Below are 20540 nucleotides of genomic sequence, written 5' to 3'. Positions count from 1 at the left end.
GCATAATCCATGTTTGTCCACCTGCTGTTGAACAGTAGCAGGAGAACTCTGTTCCTCCATGGCTCTCTCCTTAATGCGCTTTGTGCCCGCGGTCTGTCCTCAGAGCTAAATGTTACAAAGCCTGTCAGCTATATGTTTGGAGAGAGCATTGACGTCTTGCACAAAGAGACCGTTAGCTATTGAATGATGCTATTGTGAACTAGAGTGTTTAACGGAGTCTCTATTGACCGTACATATACGCACACACACAAGCACAACCACACGCACGCGAACCAAGAAACAAGAGTGCCGTTGACATAGTAACCAGTTGATCGTGAAAGTCATGCTCAGACAAGTGATGTAGATACAGACTTCCATCTCATGATCTGTGCTAACCAGACGGGTCAGTCTACATGCAGATCCCCATAGAAATGCTTTGCTTTATTTTCTAGGGTTCTTATATTGTACACAGAACTAGAGCAATACACTAGGCATTGTTTAATACAAGAGAAAGGAACATATAGGAAGAAACTATTTATCAGGTTAAATAAGCAAAACAAGCCTAAAATATTTTCTTTTCTAATTCCATTTGTTCTTACATACTTATGTACCTTCTGTATAGGACAATAAGGGTTTTGGAATAGGGGAGCTGGTGTGGGGAAAAATTAAAGGCTTCTCCTGGTGGCCTGGGATGGTGGTGACCTGGAGAGCCACAGGGAAAAGACAGGCATCCCATGGCATGCGCTGGCTTCAGTGGTTTGGAGACGGCAAGTTCTCAGAGGTGAGTCAGATTATAGGGATTGTTGCTACGAGGGCCTTTTCTATTACTGCTAAAGTTACTTCTAACTGTTACTGCTAACTGCTGACATTCAATTACTGCTAAAGGGCTTTTCTACAGTGTCAATAATTAATGGCATGTGTATCTCTGGTAGGTTTCTGCAGACAAGCTGGACTCCATCACCGCCTTCTCCAAGTTCTTTAACCAGTCTTCCTACACTAAGCTGGCCTCGTACCGCAGAGCCATATTCCAGGCCCTGGAGGTAAGGTTGGATTTGTTGTGGGAGAAAATGAATGGAGAATTGTTGCGTTTTAAATTGATGGAGGATGGGATGAGTAAAGATGTCTGTAATGTGACCTTAATGGAAGACTCTAATGCAGTAATGCACCTGCTCTGTTAAATCCAGGGATCATAGCATAGCTTCTGCCATGTGTGTGTATGAGTTTTATAGACGGGAAGATAAATGCCCGTGTAAACACTTATCTCAAAGCTGTGCGGAATTCCCAGACAGTTCCCCTAATTATCTCTCTGTTGAGAATCAGAAATTCTACCGAACGGCATAGAAATACTCAAGTCCAGACACGCTCGAGAGCCCTTTCTGCTCTGCCCCTTGTTCTTTCGGCGAAACTTGCAGCCTCTTATCTTTCTTTCTCAATCTCGCTTTTCACTGAGATGTATGGTGTACAATTTGTCTCCATTTAGTGACACCGGCAGCAGGACTGATTTTATGTGTTCAGACACAAGCCTGTCATCTGTATTTCATGTCAGTTTAGTCCTTCTTCTTGTTCCATATGTTCTATGTCAGAATAAATCTAGAGATTCACTTGTACATTTCACAGACTGGTTTGGCTTAGAAAAATAATAGCTTTCCTGTAAAACCTTTTCAACACTTGCCACACCGCCCTCTGACACCACAAATCTCTATAATCATAACCTACAAGAATGTTTGATTGATAAGTGATTTGTGAAAAGCCCAAACACTAGACCATGGGTGTTCATGAGCCCTACCCCTCCCTGCCATCTTAACTTTCCTGGAATACATACCAAGTCTTGATTGTTCACTCAGTATAGTTTTAAATATCCAAACACCTTTTAGGTTTAATAGGTTATTAAATTGTTACACCCATACTGCCGTAGTGGTCCATTGTAATCAGTAATGAAGCAATATTTATTTTGTCTATTGATTAGAGTGAGAAAAACAGTAACTTCCAAATAGGTCCTGTATGGTTAAAAAGTTTAAATATTAGTAAGTAGCATTTGAATTCAGCCAAAACTGCATTAATAACAGCAGAAACTGAGATCCACTAGACGGAGTATGCTGAATACCAAAGAAGAACTGTGTTTTGTGAACAGCCATTGTAATGGCAATGATCCACTAGCTCACATCAGTCATATCACTGACAAGCAAAACAGTAATAATCGCTGAAAATCTCACTCTGTCTTTAGTTACTGTCAGTATGTATGCACTACTTTGTGCTTGTAGCTTGTAGTTTATATGGTACATTTAAGTATTAAAAAAATCTTTGCTGAGCAAAGTTACAAAGTATTGGGGCACACGTCTTAAACAGTGAATTCAGACATTACTAATATAGTAATTGGCAGAGGTGTATCAAATTAAGCATCCAATCATGCAGTCTGCCTTTATAAACATTAGTGAAAGAATGGGTGGTTATAGGCATCTAGGCTGAATTCCAGCGTGGAACTGTCAGGATGCCACCGTTACAGCAAGTCAGTTGGTGACATTTCTTTCCTTCTAGATATTCCACCATCAACTGTGAGTGATTTGATTGAAAAGTGGAAGCATGCAGGAACCACAGAAACTCCACATACAGTTACAGAGTGAGGTCACTGCGTGCTGAGACTCATAGTGCATAACTGTCTCTAACACCGTGCTGATTCAGAAACTGCAAAGTTCCAAACCCCTCATCTGGAATTAACATCAGCACAGAAGCACACCGTCAGTGTACTTCAGTTACCAGAAGAGTGGGAGCTATTATATGACTAGGGGAGTAGGAGGAAAATTACACGGCCAGGTGTATGGCCAGAAGTTGGCCAGAATTACACAGTTTTTGAGAACTGTCCAAAGAAATTTCCTGCTAAGCCAAGACTGGCAACAATAAAGATGCTATTGTCCTGTCATCTAAAATGATTTTGAAGCTGCTCAAAATCATTCTAAGGTAAAAAAAAAAAAAAAAAAAAAAAAAGGTGCTGCATAACGTAGCTTTTAAGGTTGGGGAAAACACACCCATTCATGTAACACAATGAAATAGCAAGTTGAATGAAAACGTACATGTTGCAGGGCTGTATTGTCTAATGTTAGACTGTTATCTACCTTACACCACAGAAGATAGATGTTTGATAGCATTTTCTGAATATTATGCATCTTGTATGTGTCACCAATTCTTGAAAAGATCTGTGGAACCAATTATGGAGTCATGACGTGTGTGCCTTGTAGTCCTGCTAAACTGGAGTTGCCTGATCTTGTCCTGTCAATATGTGGTTAAGTCATATCGTATATTAAGTCACCGCTTTCCTTTTAGTTTTTGACAACAGACATCATAACTTGCGTTATTGACATGGGAAAACCAAACTGAACATTAAAGTTTTATTTGATTTTTGTAGGAAGACAAAGTGTTCTTATGTAAGAAAGCATCACCAAGAAGTGGTCTAGAGTGGCAGAGATATACAACACCACCTGTAAAAACATCAGCTGGGTTCCTTTAAAGCATGTAGATATTTCTTTACAACTTGTATGTACAAGGCTGAATATTAAATCAACACTGTGTAGCATTTTGCTCATGCTTTCAGTGACGATTCTTCATCCCCTGCCTGTCCAGAAAAACATGTCCTTAAATGGATGTTCAAAGCATGAATTCCACGACTCTAGGGGGAGCCCAGGAGCAAGAAAAGCCAATTTTCCATAATGTTGCTTTAAATGAGCAGGTCGCATGAGCAGGCTCTCTCACATGTTGTAGTATTTTTTTTAGATCCATTTTATAACACCTGAGGCCTCTCCAAAGAGCAGTCATGCTTTAAGGAACAGACTTGTTGAATGTAATTACTTTAAGAAATGCTGCCAAACTTTCTGTGTTCAGGTGTCTTCGTACAACTTCGTAAAACTTAGCTTTTTGCTAAACATAAGATAAGATGCCTCCTTGTTTTGTTGTTTCCTTGTTTTCATATTAGTTATTTTTGCAGATGGCCAGTATACGTGCAGAGAAGACGTTTCCACCGTGTGAAACAGACCATGTGGAGGATCAGGTTAAGCCCATGCTGGACTGGGCCCATGGAGGCTTCCAGCCCAAGGGCAAGGAGGGCTTAAAACCCAAAGAGAACTCCGGTAAGAGTTACTGTGTCAAATCATCAATCTCGGTGAAGCCCAGCTACAGTTTTTCCTTACATGTCAAGTTTTATTGTCATTTTGCTGTACAGACTCATTCCTGTCCTGGCGCCACTAACTGAACAATTTTTTTTTTTAAATAAGCCTCTTGTGTTACTCACTTCTATAAGAAAATTAGGATACTTACACATGAACTACTAACTGCAGTGCTCAGAGGCCTGTTGTGAATGCAAATTTGGCGAGCATCAAGCATCTGCTTTGTAAATGCGTACATTAGATACTAAAATAAAAGGGTTAGCAGTGCCAATCTTAATCATTAAATGTGAAGAACATGGGGTGTCTTTTTACATCATTCAGTTTCATTTTCAAGTTCATGCGAATTCTCTCAGCGCATTCTCATAATACCAATAATGTTATTAAATTATTTGAAAGTAAAAAAAAAAAAAAAAAAAAACACTCACATAAAGCTTAGGTAACAAAATGCACTGCTTTTTTCAATGTGACAAATGCAGTGAGTTGTGGTTAACCTAATGAAATAATGTATACTGCATGAAGTACTGTATGCATTTCACAGCTGTAGTAATTACATAATTACAGTTCGTTCAGTTTTGTCGACACCAAACAAATATAGATGTTTTTTGTGTCTGCAAAACAAGTTTGTATAAGCAACTGTAACAGAGAATAATCTCTTCTTTCATACACAGATGGGGTATAAACTGAACGTTTAGAATTCACACCTTTGACAGAATTTCTCTGGACCCTTTACAGTAAATTTGAGTGTAAACTTCTGTCCAAGAAATCTATCCACTTTTCCTAAGAAACCACAGGAGGTGTTCTTTTGCAGTAACAGCTGCACAAATTGAGCAGATGAGGAAACGCAAACAAGAGAGAAAAAACCCTGTTTATTTAGTGCTTGCCACTCATGATTCACCTCTGAAGTATGAGATTACACTCACTGAAAAAAAAACTGCTGGCTCCCTCAATGGCTCAATTCACATTCCTTTGAAGTTCTTAGTAATTAAAAGTAATTGTATTGTTACCAGGAAGTAATTTGTTCCGATCGTACTTCACACACACTCGCTCGGTCTGCTTTTTGAGCTGGGGTGCTATCACTGTGGGGAAAAAAGCCATTAAACTCTCACTCTGACCTTGAACAGACAGCTAGATCTGCAAACTAGTGAAGACAAGTTAGGTGGTGATGCAGCTGTGCCCCACTCTAAAATCAGGGGTGGGAAATAATGTAAAGAGAAGTAGCAGTACTTTGTTAAGTATCTTTTTAAGTGGCTGTACTTTATTTAAGTATGTCTGTAACTTTACCCCTTAATGCAGAAAGGCTTAGGAAACACTAAGGTGTATTATTTAGTAGCTACAAGGACTTCTGTTGAAACTGGTCGAGCTATTCTTTGGTAACAGAAGTTTGTAATAACAGTTTCAGCCCACCAGCGGGCCATAGGCTGTTTAAAGGGTTTATTTTAGGTTTACTTCTACTCCCTTAACTTTTTTACCTAAAACTGTACTTTTTACTCACCACATCGTCTAAACAGACCCATTGCGCAAATGCACTATTATTGGCAAATTGGAATTCTGTAAACCTTTGGCTTGTGTGAAAGGCAAACTGAGCTGAGCTTCATTGCAATAATCTTTATTTTTAGAAATGGAAATATTAAAAGTATAGACTTTGTATTAGACATTGTATGTATATTTGCACTCAGTGCCATGGCTTTGTTCATTTATAGCTCAATCATAATAATAATAATAATAAAAATAATAACTGCGTCTGAAATGTAATTTTTTTTTAATTTAGGAGTGTGTATTTTTAAACTCTTACTATTACCAGGTTATCTAACTACAGTACTTTTTTCTCTACTTAAATATGGGACATCTGTACGTCTGACCCCAATGCCTAAATTCATACACTTTACTTTAGTGTTACTGCTGTAACACTGTGGCTCCTTTCAAGATGTGGCCTGATTATGTGAGATTAGATAGTGTTGAGATTGCCTGTAGATGTTTGGATGCTGTCTTCATGAGGAGTGCCTTGAGGGGTCGAGTTTGGGTGGGGCTTGTCACACACCTGACAAGTACATGTACTGTGCAAGTCTGTTTTTTGTTCACTAAGGTACATATACACAAAGTACAATGTGGTCTTGAGGGTGGTCCGTTTTTTAAGGTGGGGCTTGTTAAAAGGTACACTTACTTTCCCTGGAGGAAGGTGCATTCTGGTACCTTTTGTTACATTGTTTTTTGTGATGTTATTGGTTTTGAACAGAAACATTGAATAAAATGTCTAGTTAAGACAAGAATAATTGCACAGAAGATGGTACCCTTAACAGTACCACTTTAGTGACAAGCAAGGTACCGCCTCAGTGATAGTTTGGGACCTTTTCTGAGAGTGTGTGAAAGCAAATGGTGATGGAATTTATTCAAGAAAGTTTAGAATGCAAATGATTCCTTTATCAATCATGTAGAAGAGCCAGTTTTAGCTCTTTAAAGAAATAAGCCCTTTAAACCGGTGTTCAGCTTCAGTGCTAAACCTCACACTGCCCAGTTAAACTGGTGTTCAGCTTGAGTGCTAAACCTCACACTGCCCAGTTAAACTGGTGTTCAACTTCAGTGCTAAACTTCACACTGCCCAGTTAAACTGGTGTTCAGCTTGAGTGCTAAACCTCACACTGCCCAGTTAAACTGGTGTTCAGCTTCAGTGCTAAACCTCACACTGCCCAGTTAAAAGGGTGTTCAGCTTCAGTGCTAAACCTCACACTGCCCAGTTAAACTGGTGTTCAGCTTGAGTGCTAAACCTCACACTGCCCAGTTAAACTGGTGTTCAGCTTCAGTGCTAAACCTCACACTGCCCAGTTAAAAGGGTGTTCAGCTTCAGTGCTAAACCTCACACTGCCCAGTTAAACTGGTGTTCAGCTTCAGTGCTAAACCTCACACTGCCCAGTTAAACTGGTGTTCAGCTTGAGTGCTAAACCTCACACTGCCCAGTTAAACTGGTGTTCAGCTTCAGTGCTAAACCTCACACTGCCCAGTTAAAAGGGTGTTCAGCTTCAGTGCTAAACCTCACACTGCCCAGTTAAACTGGTGTTCAGCTTCAGTGCTAAACCTCACACTGCCCAGTTAAAAGGGTGTTCGGCTTCAGTGCACAGATAGTAGGTTTCAGCTTCATTGACTACAATGACATGGAGGTAATTCAGTGTCCAAATCCAGCCCATTGAGTGTGTGCATTCCTTTGTGTGCATTTCTCATGCTTTGTTATGAAATTGTGTGTCTGTGTGTGTGTGTGTGTGTGTGTGTATGTGTGCACGTGTGTGTGCGTGTGCTTGTCTTTTGTAGCTGAGTGCTGTTTGTTTCCGGCTGCTCCAGAGAGTGGGATGCTGCAGGCCCAGCTGCTGGAGTCCAACCCCCCAGAGCTTGCACCGTCCGCCAAGAGAGCCCGCCTCAGTCTCTGCAAGGCCAAGACTGCCACTGAGGACATCTACAGTAGAGGTCAGAGTTCACACAGAGCATGAACAGGCGGCAGTATATTCAATTTACATAATAACAATCATTATATTACGCCCCTTTGTCTCTTCAGAGCGTACCTCTTTTATCATTTTTTTTTTGTGGAAACATCTGCAAGTGATGTGGGACTCCTGGTGAGTGGAGTGAGTGGGTAAATTGAGGAGAATTTTTTTTTAATGAAAAAAATGCTGAAAATTGCTATTTTGAAGACATTTTTTGTGTGACAGTGGCAATATGAACAGGAGGAACACACAGTATGGTACACATTTAACAGTAACTTTTTATTCAATTCAGATCATGTTAAAGGATCCCCTTTTCTAAGGTTCTAAGGTTTGATACGATACAGAGGAAGCTTTCTTTGTTCAGTTTTAAATGTTTTTTGACTTGAGGATGTTCATTTCCTCTATTCCAGAACAAATGGTTCATGAAGTTTTGAAGAATCACAGAAGTATAGAAGGTACGGTATTGCCAAATGAGATACTTGTCTTCAGTTTAATCACAGAGTACAAACCTAATGCGTAGTAATCTCTCTCTAACTTTTGCTTACTCCCTGTCTTTCAGAGTTCTGCCTCTCTTGTGGGAAGACGAGAGCAGCAACCTTTCATCCGCTGTTTGAAGGAGGCCTTTGCCAAGCATGCAAGGTAACAGCCTCCTCAAACTAAGCCAGCATTCGATTCCCTGACAGTCTGTACTCCCAGACAAGCACAAACAAGAGCTAACAACAGTCCTGCCGCTAACCGATCTGAACACCTGATCTGATGACCGAAATAACTCGGCGACAAAATCAAGCTTTAGATTATATTACCCTGTTATGTATGATAATAAATGAATAAACTGGATCATGTCACTGAAGATCTGAGAAGGGAAAAATTATGTGTAGCCTAGAGCTCATCCAGTTCCCATCCAATTTATGGCTGCTTTAATTTATATGCGCTGGCTGTCATTTTAAGAGCTGTCATGTGGTAAATCATTTACTGTGACATTAACTGTTCGGGGTGTGTGTGTGTGTGTCTTAGGATATATATCTAGAGATCTCCTACATGTATGATGACGATGGCTACCAGTCATATTGCACAGTGTGCTGCGGAGGCAGAGAGGTGTTGCTGTGTGGGAACGTCAACTGCTGCAGGTTAAACACTACACATGCATGCGCACTTATACATGTATAAATGTTGTTGCTGTTACACACAAACCGTATCTCCAAAATGGCAATTTTACATAAAGAAAAAAAAAAACTTTCAATGGAAGTCAAATGTAAAAAGATGTTATTCCAAGAAATTGTGCAGCATTTTTATTGAGTTTCTTGACTAGAAGATGCACTTTGAGAAGTGTTTTTGGACTAGCGTAGTATTGAGAAATATTGGCAATAGAATAGGACTCTCTTGAGCCAGGTGTGGGCTAGAGGGGTAAGAAACCACCCAGCATTGAGCTGTGGAGCAATGGAACAGTTGATTATGACAGATGTAAATATAAAGGTGACCTCAGAAAATGACCCCACACTCACAGATGCTGCTGTTATTAAATAATGAATGCATTCAGCTACTTTCAGCTGCTCTTGTTGCTGACTCAGATGTGCAAATGGGCACAAACAGCTGATAAACATGTATTAGCACCACGGCTAATGTCAGGCGTAGGCTAGAAGGATGTAAAGCCCCCCAGCGTTGAGCTGTGGAGCAGTGGAACTGTGTTCTCTGGCATAATGGTGCTCCATCCAATACTATAAGGATGACCTGGGGAATTGGGGATGAGGTGGGTGGTGATCATCCAACATCCTGACCTCACCAATGCATTTGTTGCTGAATGCAATTAAATCCTCACAGCAATGCTGTACACTTCTATAGACAGTAGAGACAGTCTTTTTTAATACACTTAATTTCGGAAAAAACAATGAAAGAGCATACAGTACTTTTGTCCATATAGGTTATATGCCATAGACAGTAAATGAGACTCCTCAGTGGTGTCTTATGGAGCAAGCATGTGAAGACATCTTCAGGAATTTGCGCACAGCAGTAGTCCCTGGAAACTAAATTCACATTACAGATTCACTAAACATTTGCAAAACATTTGATCATACTTTTCACTGCTGTATTCTCAATGCCACCCTCCTTCTCTCTCTCGTCAGGTGTTTCTGTGTGGACTGTTTGGACCTGCTGGTGGGTGCTGGAGCATCGAACAGTGCGCGGGATTTAGACCCTTGGTTGTGTTACATGTGCCAGCCAATGCAGCCTTACGGAGTGCTGAAGAGACGGCATGACTGGAGCCTCAAACTTCAGGAGTTCTTCGTCAATGACAACGGACAGGAGTTTGTGAGTCCTACAGAACTTTTCCCTGCTCTTGAGTTGAATTGGGTGTTAAAGGAGGGAAAACACTAAAATGTGCACGGTAGGAGTAGTGGCTGGACTCGGTTTCTGAAAGGAGACTGAGACTGGTCATCATCACCATGTTTTACTACTGCAGTTTTTGATAATTTTTTGATTGTTTGTTTTTTCAGGAATGCCCAAAAATTTACCCAGCAGTCCCAGCAGAGCAAAGACGTCCGATTAGAGTTCTCTCACTATTTGATGGCATCGCCACAGGTGTGTGTGTGTGTGTGTGGGTGTGGGTGTATGTTTATGCGTGTATGGGTTAAATGTATGTTTATATCTATCTATCTAGAAATCCATGTATTCCTTTCATACACAAGTACCATCCATCCATCTATACTCCCACGTGCCTTCCTATCCATCAACAGTCCATACACGTCTCATCCATCCGTCCATGTCTCATTTTTATCCATATGCATGTCCATACATCCGTCCATACATACACGTCACATTCAGCCACATTCATCCAAATGTCCTACAAATCCATCCATACATACATGTCTCATTTATCCATCTATATGTCTATCCATTATCCATACAGTATGTTTCTATCCATCCATTCGTCCATACACATTCTCATCCAACGATGTCCTATTCATAAATACACTCGTACATTATTGCTTGGCTGCTGTGTTGCAGGTTATCTGGTGCTGAAGGATTTGGGCTTTAAGGTGGATGTGTACATTGCCTCAGAGGTGTGTGAGGACTCCATCTCCGTGGGAGTTGTCCGACATGAAGGAAGAATCAAATATGTGCATGACGTTCGAAACATCACCCGTAAAAATGTAAGTGGAGAAGCCGGGATCCCTCTGGCACTATTCTCAGTCAGCTGGGAACAGTCCGACTCATTCTGAAAAGGAATTCTACACCAATCCTCTTAGGGTTTCTAACTTGTTAACTGTCAAACAATCAGAGCTGCAGTTATGCAGTGTCTCGCTCTTTCACACAGGCACACACAAACACAGACACTTCAAACTGGGCCATTATTTGTTTTTTCAGATGGTAGGACTACTCAATATATATATTGTTTGTTAATTAGGATCTTGCCCTTTCCATTATTGAGTCTTCTGTAAAATTACCTTTTATTAATTGTGTGTTGAACCTTTTGACCAGATAAGCTTCTGTAAGTGTTTTTATGAATCAAGATGTTTACATAATCCAACAAGCATACATTTCTTGGATAAAAATAGTTATATTAGTAATAGTAATAATAGTAATATTTATATAAAAAATAGTATTTAATTTTGTGACATGATGCATTCTTTAGGCCACAAATAAATGGGATAAAAACTTTCTAGCTTTTGTGAAATAATGGAGTTTGATGTAGCATCTGTATATAGATAAAGTATATAAATGGAAATGAATGACATTATTTTTTTATGAACAATAAAGAATGCATTTAGAGCTGCATATTTTTGTAGCTCCTGATAAGCATAATTAGCCGACCAGAGCAGATCTTAGCCTTTCTAAAACCGTCTCACTGCTTCTCTTGTTGTGCTCCCAATTTCTGTATCCCCTTTTTCTTACCCACCATCAAACATGCGCGCGCACACACACACACACATATGCCCACTGCTTGCTGAAGTCCAAATGCCGGAGCACAAAGCGATCACAAATCCCCCCTTTACGCGTTCACTCTTTCACTCAACCATGCACCCTTTCGTATGTTCATTGATTCATTTGCTCGGTCACCCACTCACCCCATTGTGATTGTATGCTGGAGGCTGGATTGTGATGGGAGTTCAGAATGGGAGGGATGAAAAGGCTCTGAGACAGAAGAGAGGAGAAGGGGGGCTGGATCAGGGCCTGGGGGTGGGAGGCTGAGGAAAAGAAAGCTTTAAAAGAGGCTGAATGGGGTCCAGCTGCATACACTCTCTTTTACCCACATGGACAGATGTGACTCTGATATCAGGCGGTTCTCATAGGCCATGTGCCGTTTGTGTGTGTGTTTGTGTACTGTATATGTTTTCATGCAAAAGTGACACAGGCCTGACATTGTAGGTTGGTGCCCCAAGCTATTATTACTGAACAGTTAAATGATCATTATACCAGTTTAAAAATATTGTGTATTGCAATTATTTATGGTAATTTATTGAAAAAGATTTGATCTGTGCAACAGTGTGCACATCAGCAGAGCCAATTCGAGCTGAGTGCAGGATGGAGATGGTGAGCGTGTGCTATACTCATATTAACACTAGGTGGTGCTGTTGTTTTTCCACAGATTGCTGAGTGGGGACCGTTCGACTTAGTGATTGGCGGAAGCCCCTGTAATGATCTCTCAATAGTCAACCCAGCCAGGAAGGGCCTTTATGGTGAGACCACATGACTCTCATCTCTGTACTGTTTTCTTGATTTGGTTTTTGGATTTTAAGTATTTGGAAATATAAGAGGCAGAGTAAATGTGCCAATCAACCCTGCTCTACCCAATAAGAGTGCCTGCCACAGATTATGATGTGTGACTGATCACATTCAACACTTAAGCCTGCTGTGGTCACTCAGTATAATGTATTTTTACAGCTATATGATGTATAAAAAGAATTCCTCAGAATTGATCATTGAATTTTGATTGATTAGTGTGGTACTTTTAAGAGGCTCTTGTTGTCATGCTACAAGTGTATGTTTCAATCAGCTCCTTCATTTCACTTTCACTTCATTTCTTTCATCAATGCTAGTGATTAACTTAAGTATTCCTTTTGTATATATAATTCCCAATTATATATACAAAAACACAAAAATTGAAATGATAGAAACGTATTAGCCATATAGTCGTTAGATTTCTGTTTAGACAACATATGGACTGAAGGTAATGTAAATGTTTTATTGAATACATTAGTTAAACTGCAGTTCTCAAATGCTGCCTGTGAACCTCTTTTATTGTGCACTTGAGACGGTTCTAGGTACCAGCTAAACCATTCATTACAGTTGTCATTACCAGCTGAAGCTTACTTCTTTTCCCTGGCGGTTTTCTCCTGTGTGTAGAGGGGACGGGGCGTCTGTTCTTTGAGTTCTATCGTCTGCTGAGTGAAGCAAAGCCAAAGGAAGGAGAAGATCGACCCTTCTTCTGGATGTTTGAAAATGTGGTTGCAATGGGCGTCAATGATAAACGAGACATCTCCCGCTTCCTCGAGGTCTGTGTTTTTCTCCAAAGCTTCCATAACCAGCTTCTACAGTGTGACAATGACCCTTTCACCTGGCATAGGAGAATTATGCTTGATACTTTTACTTAAAGATATATTTGAATGCATTTTACAGGATTTATTATACATTGATGTAGTTTTGCATTTCAGTTCATACTTGTGTTATAACTAGTGTTATATTAAAATAGATGTTGGGTTACAGTCAGTTTTGTGATCTTAAAGAGTAGCATACGTGCATGAAACCGCTATAGTGTCTTCCTAAACAGCTGAATGCTGTTCAAATTGGTTTATAGATAGCTATAATTAACCCCACCACTCCAAGGCTTATTACACACGTCTGTACAAACTGTTGGGGCTTTTCTCTGGTAATAAAGGTTTGTAATAACACTTTTAGCCCACTGGCATAGGCCAAAGGCTTTTTAAGAGGTTAAATTAAATATTTCCCTGAAACTTTGGTCAGCAGTAAGGTATCTACAGTAATTTGTGTATTATATAATATAGTATTTTTTTATTATAAAATGAGAATTACTGCAGCATCACGTATATAAACCATATCCTACTATAACAGTTCACTTCTGTAAGTGTATTATGATCAGAACAATGCCCTGTAATTGGGAATAAATAGTATTTGGAAATAAGCAGTGTAAATATGTGTGTAAATATTGTAAATAAGCAGCACTGTGCTGCCAATTGTTTACTGTAAGGTAAATGTTTTACAGGTGTGTGGTTTCACTGTTGCATTTCTTTATATAAAATCTCAATGTTTGTGTGTGTGTGCATATGTGTTACAGTGTAACCCAGTGATGATAGATGCCATTGAAGTGTCAGCTGCCCACAGAGCAAGATATTTCTGGGGCAACCTGCCAGGAATGAAAAGGTACTGTATATTTGCCATCTTAGTTACTTTTCATTATGCCAGTTTTAATTTAGCATTCAAAGTTTGCTTGGACAAAGGGCTCAGACTAATCTACCTGATGTCTACTTGAAATATATGTCTACTTGCATCTATGTAAAGCTAGACAGATAAGAAGGTACTCCTGTGTTGCAGGCCTCTCTGCGCCTCTGGGATGGATAAGCTTGAGCTACAGGACTGTTTGGAGCACGGCCGTGTCGCCAAGGTAACATTTTCCTTTCAACATCTTTCAGCACACCATCTTACTGTAGATATGCAGCCTACCCTCTAATGTGTGCTTACTGGTTCCTGATACTCATCGTTGCATGATTGGCTATTTATTTCATTTGGACTTGCACACCATGTGAAGTAAGCCTCGTCATGTTTTGTCTCACAGTTTGGCAAGGTGCGTACCATCACAACCCGCTCCAACTCCATCAAGCAGGGAAAAGACCAGCACTTCCCCGTCATCATGAATGGCAAAGAGGACATCCTGTGGTGCACGGAGCTGGAAAGGTGAGCGCAAAGTTGGAGAAACACAGCTTTCTTTATTTTAACACCAGCTATAAAAGTTAAATCACCTATTAACTCACTGATTTCATATGTATACGTCAGTGCAGGAGGCCTACCTACTGTACCATTAACAAATGAAGCAAGCAATAAATCAGGCCTACTGAGCAAACCTGAACCTTTAAAAAGCATTTAGAAAATCTTGAAATGGTTAAACATTGCAACATGCACTAAATAATGAGGCATTGGTCCCACTTGTAAGGATTGTTGCTTGTGTGGAAAGAAGTGTTGAAATATAAAGAAGAACAAAAGCACCTCGCACAGCAAAACTCAGGTGTAGTAGCAGCCTCAGGTCTAAATATTGCTTGTACATTTTGTCCATTTTTATGAATAAGAACTGCAATAACTAGCCTTGTAGAATATAGGCTGGTATTTTTCAGTATATGCATTTTTGTATGGCCATGTAACATCTGTGTCTGGAATATTGAACATTACTTTCAACAGTCTCTCTTTGTCTTTTAGGATCTTTGGATTTCCTGTCCACTATACGGACGTGTCCAACATGGGCCGTGGTGCCAGGCAGAAACTTCTTGGTCGCTCCTGGAGTGTGCCAGTGATCCGGCACCTCTTTGCTCCGCTGAAGGACTACTTTGCCTGTGAATAACCACACAAATATCCACCAGTTCCACTCAGCCCGAAGTCATACTGCTTTAACATCCCCCACAGCAACAGAGCACCACTCAGGTCTCAGAAAACACTGAGGAGCACTTGAGGTTCAGTCGCCGTTTCAGCTCCTGATTTTAAAGCAGATTTTTAAGCTTTAGTCCAACAGGTGGTGCTGTAGCTCTGAACCCATGAGTCTCAAGTGTTGGTTTTTATTTGTTTGTTTTTTTCAAAAGCCCTGCTGAAGGTTTCAGGCCATAGAGTGTACAACTTAAAGCTGGTAACATGCTTCAGTACTTCATCTTCAGGGACCTTTTTCTTCTTAATGGTGCCTTTTATGCCTTTATGGTCAAAACCTCTGCTTGAAGATCTCGTCTTCATGGACATGACATTTTGGGAAATAACATTATGTTTCATTGCTTAACGTTTTAAATGAAAAGACCCATTTAAGGGACCTCAACCTCTCTTTTTGCAAATAAAACAAATGAAACATTTGCCACATTTGCCAAAATGTCAGTGGTGTCCATTAAAAACAAACAGGTGAATTTGAGCAATCAAGGTAGGCATGCCAAAGATCAGATCATGCTGACTTTGAGCCTTAATTTAAACTCTACATTTAGGTCTAGATGTAGTTTTGTCAACTTTTTAAAACATGCTGAGCAACCACCAGTGCTCTCAGTTTAATTTCAGTGGAACACTGTTGGGAAGTTGTTCTGTGTGTTACGAAAAGGGAAGCATTGTGGATTGTGTGTCCTTCACAAAGCTTTTTTGTAATGTCCTTGTACTGTAGGTCTGTTCTTGAGGAAATACTTGAAATGAATGAATCAATGCAACAAGCTAAGTTGTGCTAAGCTGTGAGCCCACACAAAAAAATACAGCTGCAAAGATGTTGTTTTTAAAAGAATTCAAGCTTTAGGAATGCTGAATGTTTTTACTCCGGAACATTTCAGTCTAAACAGTCGACTTAAAATGCAGATTTCTTGAGTTCTTGACTCAACTGATACGAATAGACAACAATGCAACAGTCTGATTTCAGAACATTTCATTTGATGCCCCATGACAAAGACACTTGTTGTTGGATGTTAAGGTGCCTATTCTTTTCCAATGAGCACATTATCTTGGTTTATATAGCAGTATCACTAAATATCATGAGGACAGCAAAGTCGTTTTACACTATTTTTTATACTTGACTTACACTCTGCCTTGACAAATGATTTTTAGTGAACACACCACAGAATCATCTTAATCTGGTATAAATATCTAATCTTACTCCTCTTGAGATTGTTAGATTGTTAAACGAATATTATGTAATTATTTAACTTACTTCTAGACGTTTTGACTTGGTGTTTTATTCCATTTTATTTAAGCATTATGTCTTAAAAAAAAAAAGAGGCAAAACTTGCCAAAGGAGTGAAACGTTCTCTCAATAATACAGTTTAAATTAAGTCTAGAAGTAAGTTCAATAATCTTAAAATATCAGATATTGATCTGGTATGAATTAGTTCACCAATATTATAGATATATCCTATAATATTAGATATTTATACTACATTCAAGGTGACTTCACTTGGCAAATATCATTTTTGCCAAGTGAATTGAAAGTAGCCATCACCTGCGTACTGTTTTTATCAACATGATTCAACATGTTTACATTTCAGCTGGCTTTCAGGGTCTTCTTATGCACCTGTACTGGAACTGTATTTTGTAACAAAAAAAAAGACTAATTTTGAACAAAAGAAGACCTGAGCTTCTTTATTCTGGTGTTTTATAGTTTTGAAGACTCCTAGCTTGCTGCATTTTTACTGCTCTTATTGTTTTAATAATCAGCCAGTAATGTTTGGATTTGATGCACACTTACTGTTTACAACTGAAGATTATTTTTTTTCTAACTGATTTACCAGCAGCCAGACTACAGCCTTTAGCTTGCTTGCTCAAAAATAGGCATTCTTACATGCAAATCCACCTATATACATACCCACACTTCAGAAAAAAAAAAATACTGTCTAGATTTAAAGCTTGAAAATGATATTAACCTCTTTAAGACAGTATGCTGACTTTTCCTTGTTTTAGTGTATGTCATATAAGATAGTAGTTTTAGTCACTTATATATTTTTTCATTACTTAAAGAACGTACTTGCTTATAGCTGAAAATGTATGTAAAATAGCACAAAGTACTGCCTACTTTTAACATATCTGTAGACTTTATATTTTAGTGTGCTGTGTTTTTAATATTTTTCATAATCCTAACATTTTACATTGTTACTGTTTTTTTTTATATGATGCATGAACATTTGTAATATGTTTGTCATTTCATAACAAACACATTAATGCTGAAAACCTATATGTTTGGGAACGTTTTTGGAAAAAAAACTGACTTTATTTTTATACTTTTGTACTCTTTTTGTATACGTTATTTTCTCTGCAGACATGTACACTATTAAAACATTGTAACAAAAAGATGTTAGTGGCGTTGACAACACCAATAAAGAAGATATTACCTAACTGTAGAACTGTGTTGAGTGTTTTCTCTGTAATCAAACATCTACTTTAGTTCTGTTTTATTCCATTTTGCAGACACTATCCCAAAGCAATTTGAAGAAATCAGGTTCTGGAACACTAAGGAGACCCATAGTAACTTTTGTTTTGGTTTATGCTGGCTACGGGGTAATAGTGGATATTATCTAATATCTATAACTGAAATAATTGTTGATATTATGTAAATTATCATTCTTCCATGTACCCCATTTTTTGTCTACTTGTGTCACTTAGCCATCTTTGCTCCAAGACCTCTGTTGCATGGTTGACCCTGTACTATGGCCCTGATTCAAAACGATTATTTAATTAATCCAGAACGGTGAGAAAAGTGATCTTAGGATCAAAAGGGTGCCTGTTTGATCCCCAAAACCAGCAGTGGGGGTAGCAGAAGTAAAGGAACAAGGCTTTCTCCTGTTTCGATATTCATAGCTGAGGCGCCCTTGAGCAAATCCCTATTTGCTCTTTGGTTGCTGAGGTGTCTGCCCACTGCTCCAGTTGTGAGTTCTTACTTTCTGGGGCAGTGGGGGCTCAGGGGTTGTGAAATTAATACCGGGGTTCCCTAATGTGTCTGGTAAAGAAAGCTGGGGTTAAATTATTTTGTAATATTAGAAGCTAGTCCATTTGATAATTTTATGGGAATTGTAATATCATCAGGGGAAAAAACAAGCTACTTTTTAACTGAATTTAAATCAGGATAGTTTATCACCATTATGTAAACAACAATATACAACAGAATAATAATAATAGTATGAATATTATCTTCCTAAATTATTGCACACCAGTGGTTCCCAACCCCGCGAGTGTGTTTGAGATAGAGAAACACAGTTTCGGGACCATGGTTGGGAACCTGTGGTGTATACAGATTTTTTATATCAGACGTTTATATTAATGGTTTACCAGCTTTTGCTGGAAGGTTGGTCTTTGATTGTTAAGGTGGTTAAAAAGCTGGTCATCCAGGCAAAAAACAAATCCTATGGTGGTAAACTAGCTGGGTAACCAGCCCTTAATCAGCCTAGTGTATGTTGCATTTGATCATGGTCATGCTTGGCCATGCTGGTCGACCAGCATGGTGAAGTTTGGTTATCTTGGTTGTCTAGCTTGGTCAAGCTGATAATAACCAGCATATCCCATAGGTAAACAACGCACAGATTTCCAGCTGTTCATTGCTCCAAGTTCCCTTTCAGAAACGAACAGATTTATAATCACCTCTTCTCCCTATAGCTGTTTTGCCCTTCCCAGTCATGCTGATGTTATAAAGAGTGTTTCATCAGGGACTGCTTTTACATTGAGCCAGGATTCCTCGGTTAGCCTGATAAGTCAAGTCCAAGGGGGCGGACTGTTCAGTATCCCTCTGCTCTTTTACTGGACTGGCCAAACTCTGAGCTAAGAGCTAAGTTATCTGGCTAAACTGGCTAAACTGTAAACTGCCCCCCAGAACAGGGTGGCGTCTCACGTGGGCTGGGTGGTATTTTTATTTATTTTATTTTTAACTGGAACATTTTATTACAATACACATTTAACCTAACATAGCTAGAAATTGTAAATATCATTTAATATTTTGATTCGTGCTTTATTTCGAGGGGGTCTGTGTGAACCTGTTTGGGGGGGCTTCTTTTTTTCATAGTTAATAATGTGGGTTGGGTTGAGCTGGGCATCGCTAGTCAGCCATAACTGGCTTGAACGAGCTCACGTAGCAGGCCAGGCTACTGAAAACGCGATGAGTGAGAAGAGGAAGGAGCTTTATTTTATATGTTGTGAACACTGTGGTGAATATTTTAGCTGATAAACATCAAATAAAACTTTACAAAATAATAATAAACGAATTTTAGCGTGTTAAGTGTCACGGTCAGGTCGTTGTCTGAGGCTGGTTAGACATGTTTAGGACTGCACATAAATTGGCATAGAATAACTAGCTAACAGGTTGTTGAGAACACATTTAAGACCTACTTTTTATAGTTTATAAGTGTAACCTCGTAATTTATTATTATTATATTAAAACTTTAATCCATAAGAGAGATGCCACGCAAATGCTGGCAGCAAGTCCTCACTGGAAGTTCCCGTATATAGCTAATGTTATGGTCGGCCCCCATTAACGCCTTCGGAAATGCCTTTAAAAAAAAACAAAAAAAAAACTTCTGGTTTTCTGTCGTCAAAAGAGATGGAATTATAGTTGGAATTATTAAAATAAAGAGCACTATGTGAACCGAGAGTAATAAATAACAAATAAGTAGAACCAGTAGCATGTAGCTAGCTAGCTAACTAACTAGCTAACGTATCCGGTTTCGTGTGGATGTGTGCAGGTCATTTGGTTAGCTAGCATAGCTAGCTAACACAATGAGTTCAGACTATTGCTGCTAAATAAAACACAATGATCCTTCCTTCCTTTTATTGACAACTTATACGACTTTATACGGCGTCTATATGCGCTCAACTCGTAAAAATGTCCGACACCACTGGTAAAAACATAGGAGCCCGATTCCTCGTTTGTTTATTGTTCGGCCAAATTTCAATAGTTTCCGTTCATCCGAACATTGACCAATCATATCGAGGTACGGGCCGAGCGAGGGGGCGGGGCTACGCTACGCTGCGCTGAAACTGAACACAATTAGCGGGCAGCTCGTGCGGGTGTGCGGTGGTAAGTTACGGAATTTATCGTAATTAAATACAGTTTTGCACGACGGACAAAAGTATGGTTACAAAATGCACTTTAAAAACGGAGATACGTTACTGTGCTCGAGGTTAGGTGGACTACACACTTTTCCCATACACTTTACCGAGTTGAGGAAAATCACGTGTGCGCGCACAGTGCAGTCCTCCAGGGAGTTTTGGCTGATTGTTC

The 20540-nt window shown here is 39.3% G+C and overlaps 1 protein-coding gene across 2 annotated transcripts in view; it reads left to right on the top strand.

Annotated features, from left to right (window-relative positions):
* dnmt3bb.1 (DNA (cytosine-5-)-methyltransferase 3 beta, duplicate b.1) overlaps positions 1–17636 on the top strand; it is a 43231-nt gene extending 25595 nt beyond the window's left edge. For both annotated transcript variants that reach the window (XM_072696399.1, XM_072696398.1), the window contains exons 7-22: positions 602–760; positions 912–1019; positions 3956–4097; positions 7434–7586; positions 8014–8058; positions 8163–8242; positions 8618–8730; positions 9724–9907; positions 10093–10177; positions 10604–10749; positions 12186–12276; positions 12944–13092; positions 13893–13978; positions 14150–14219; positions 14391–14509; positions 15026–17636. In XM_072696399.1, coding sequence (XP_072552500.1) covers positions 602–760; positions 912–1019; positions 3956–4097; positions 7434–7586; positions 8014–8058; positions 8163–8242; positions 8618–8730; positions 9724–9907; positions 10093–10177; positions 10604–10749; positions 12186–12276; positions 12944–13092; positions 13893–13978; positions 14150–14219; positions 14391–14509; positions 15026–15167 — 1872 coding nt within the window. In that variant the 3' untranslated portion in view covers positions 15168–17636. The remainder of the gene's footprint in view (positions 1–601; positions 761–911; positions 1020–3955; positions 4098–7433; positions 7587–8013; positions 8059–8162; positions 8243–8617; positions 8731–9723; positions 9908–10092; positions 10178–10603; positions 10750–12185; positions 12277–12943; positions 13093–13892; positions 13979–14149; positions 14220–14390; positions 14510–15025) is intronic.
* Positions 17637–20540: the final 2904 nt, after the last annotated feature.

This window comes from Salminus brasiliensis, chromosome 14 (assembly GCF_030463535.1).
Source record: "Salminus brasiliensis chromosome 14, fSalBra1.hap2, whole genome shotgun sequence".
NCBI classification, from domain to species: Eukaryota; Metazoa; Chordata; class Actinopteri; order Characiformes; family Bryconidae; genus Salminus; species Salminus brasiliensis.
The sequence above is the reverse complement of the archived record's forward strand: the minus strand, read 5'-3'. Positions and strand labels throughout refer to the sequence as shown.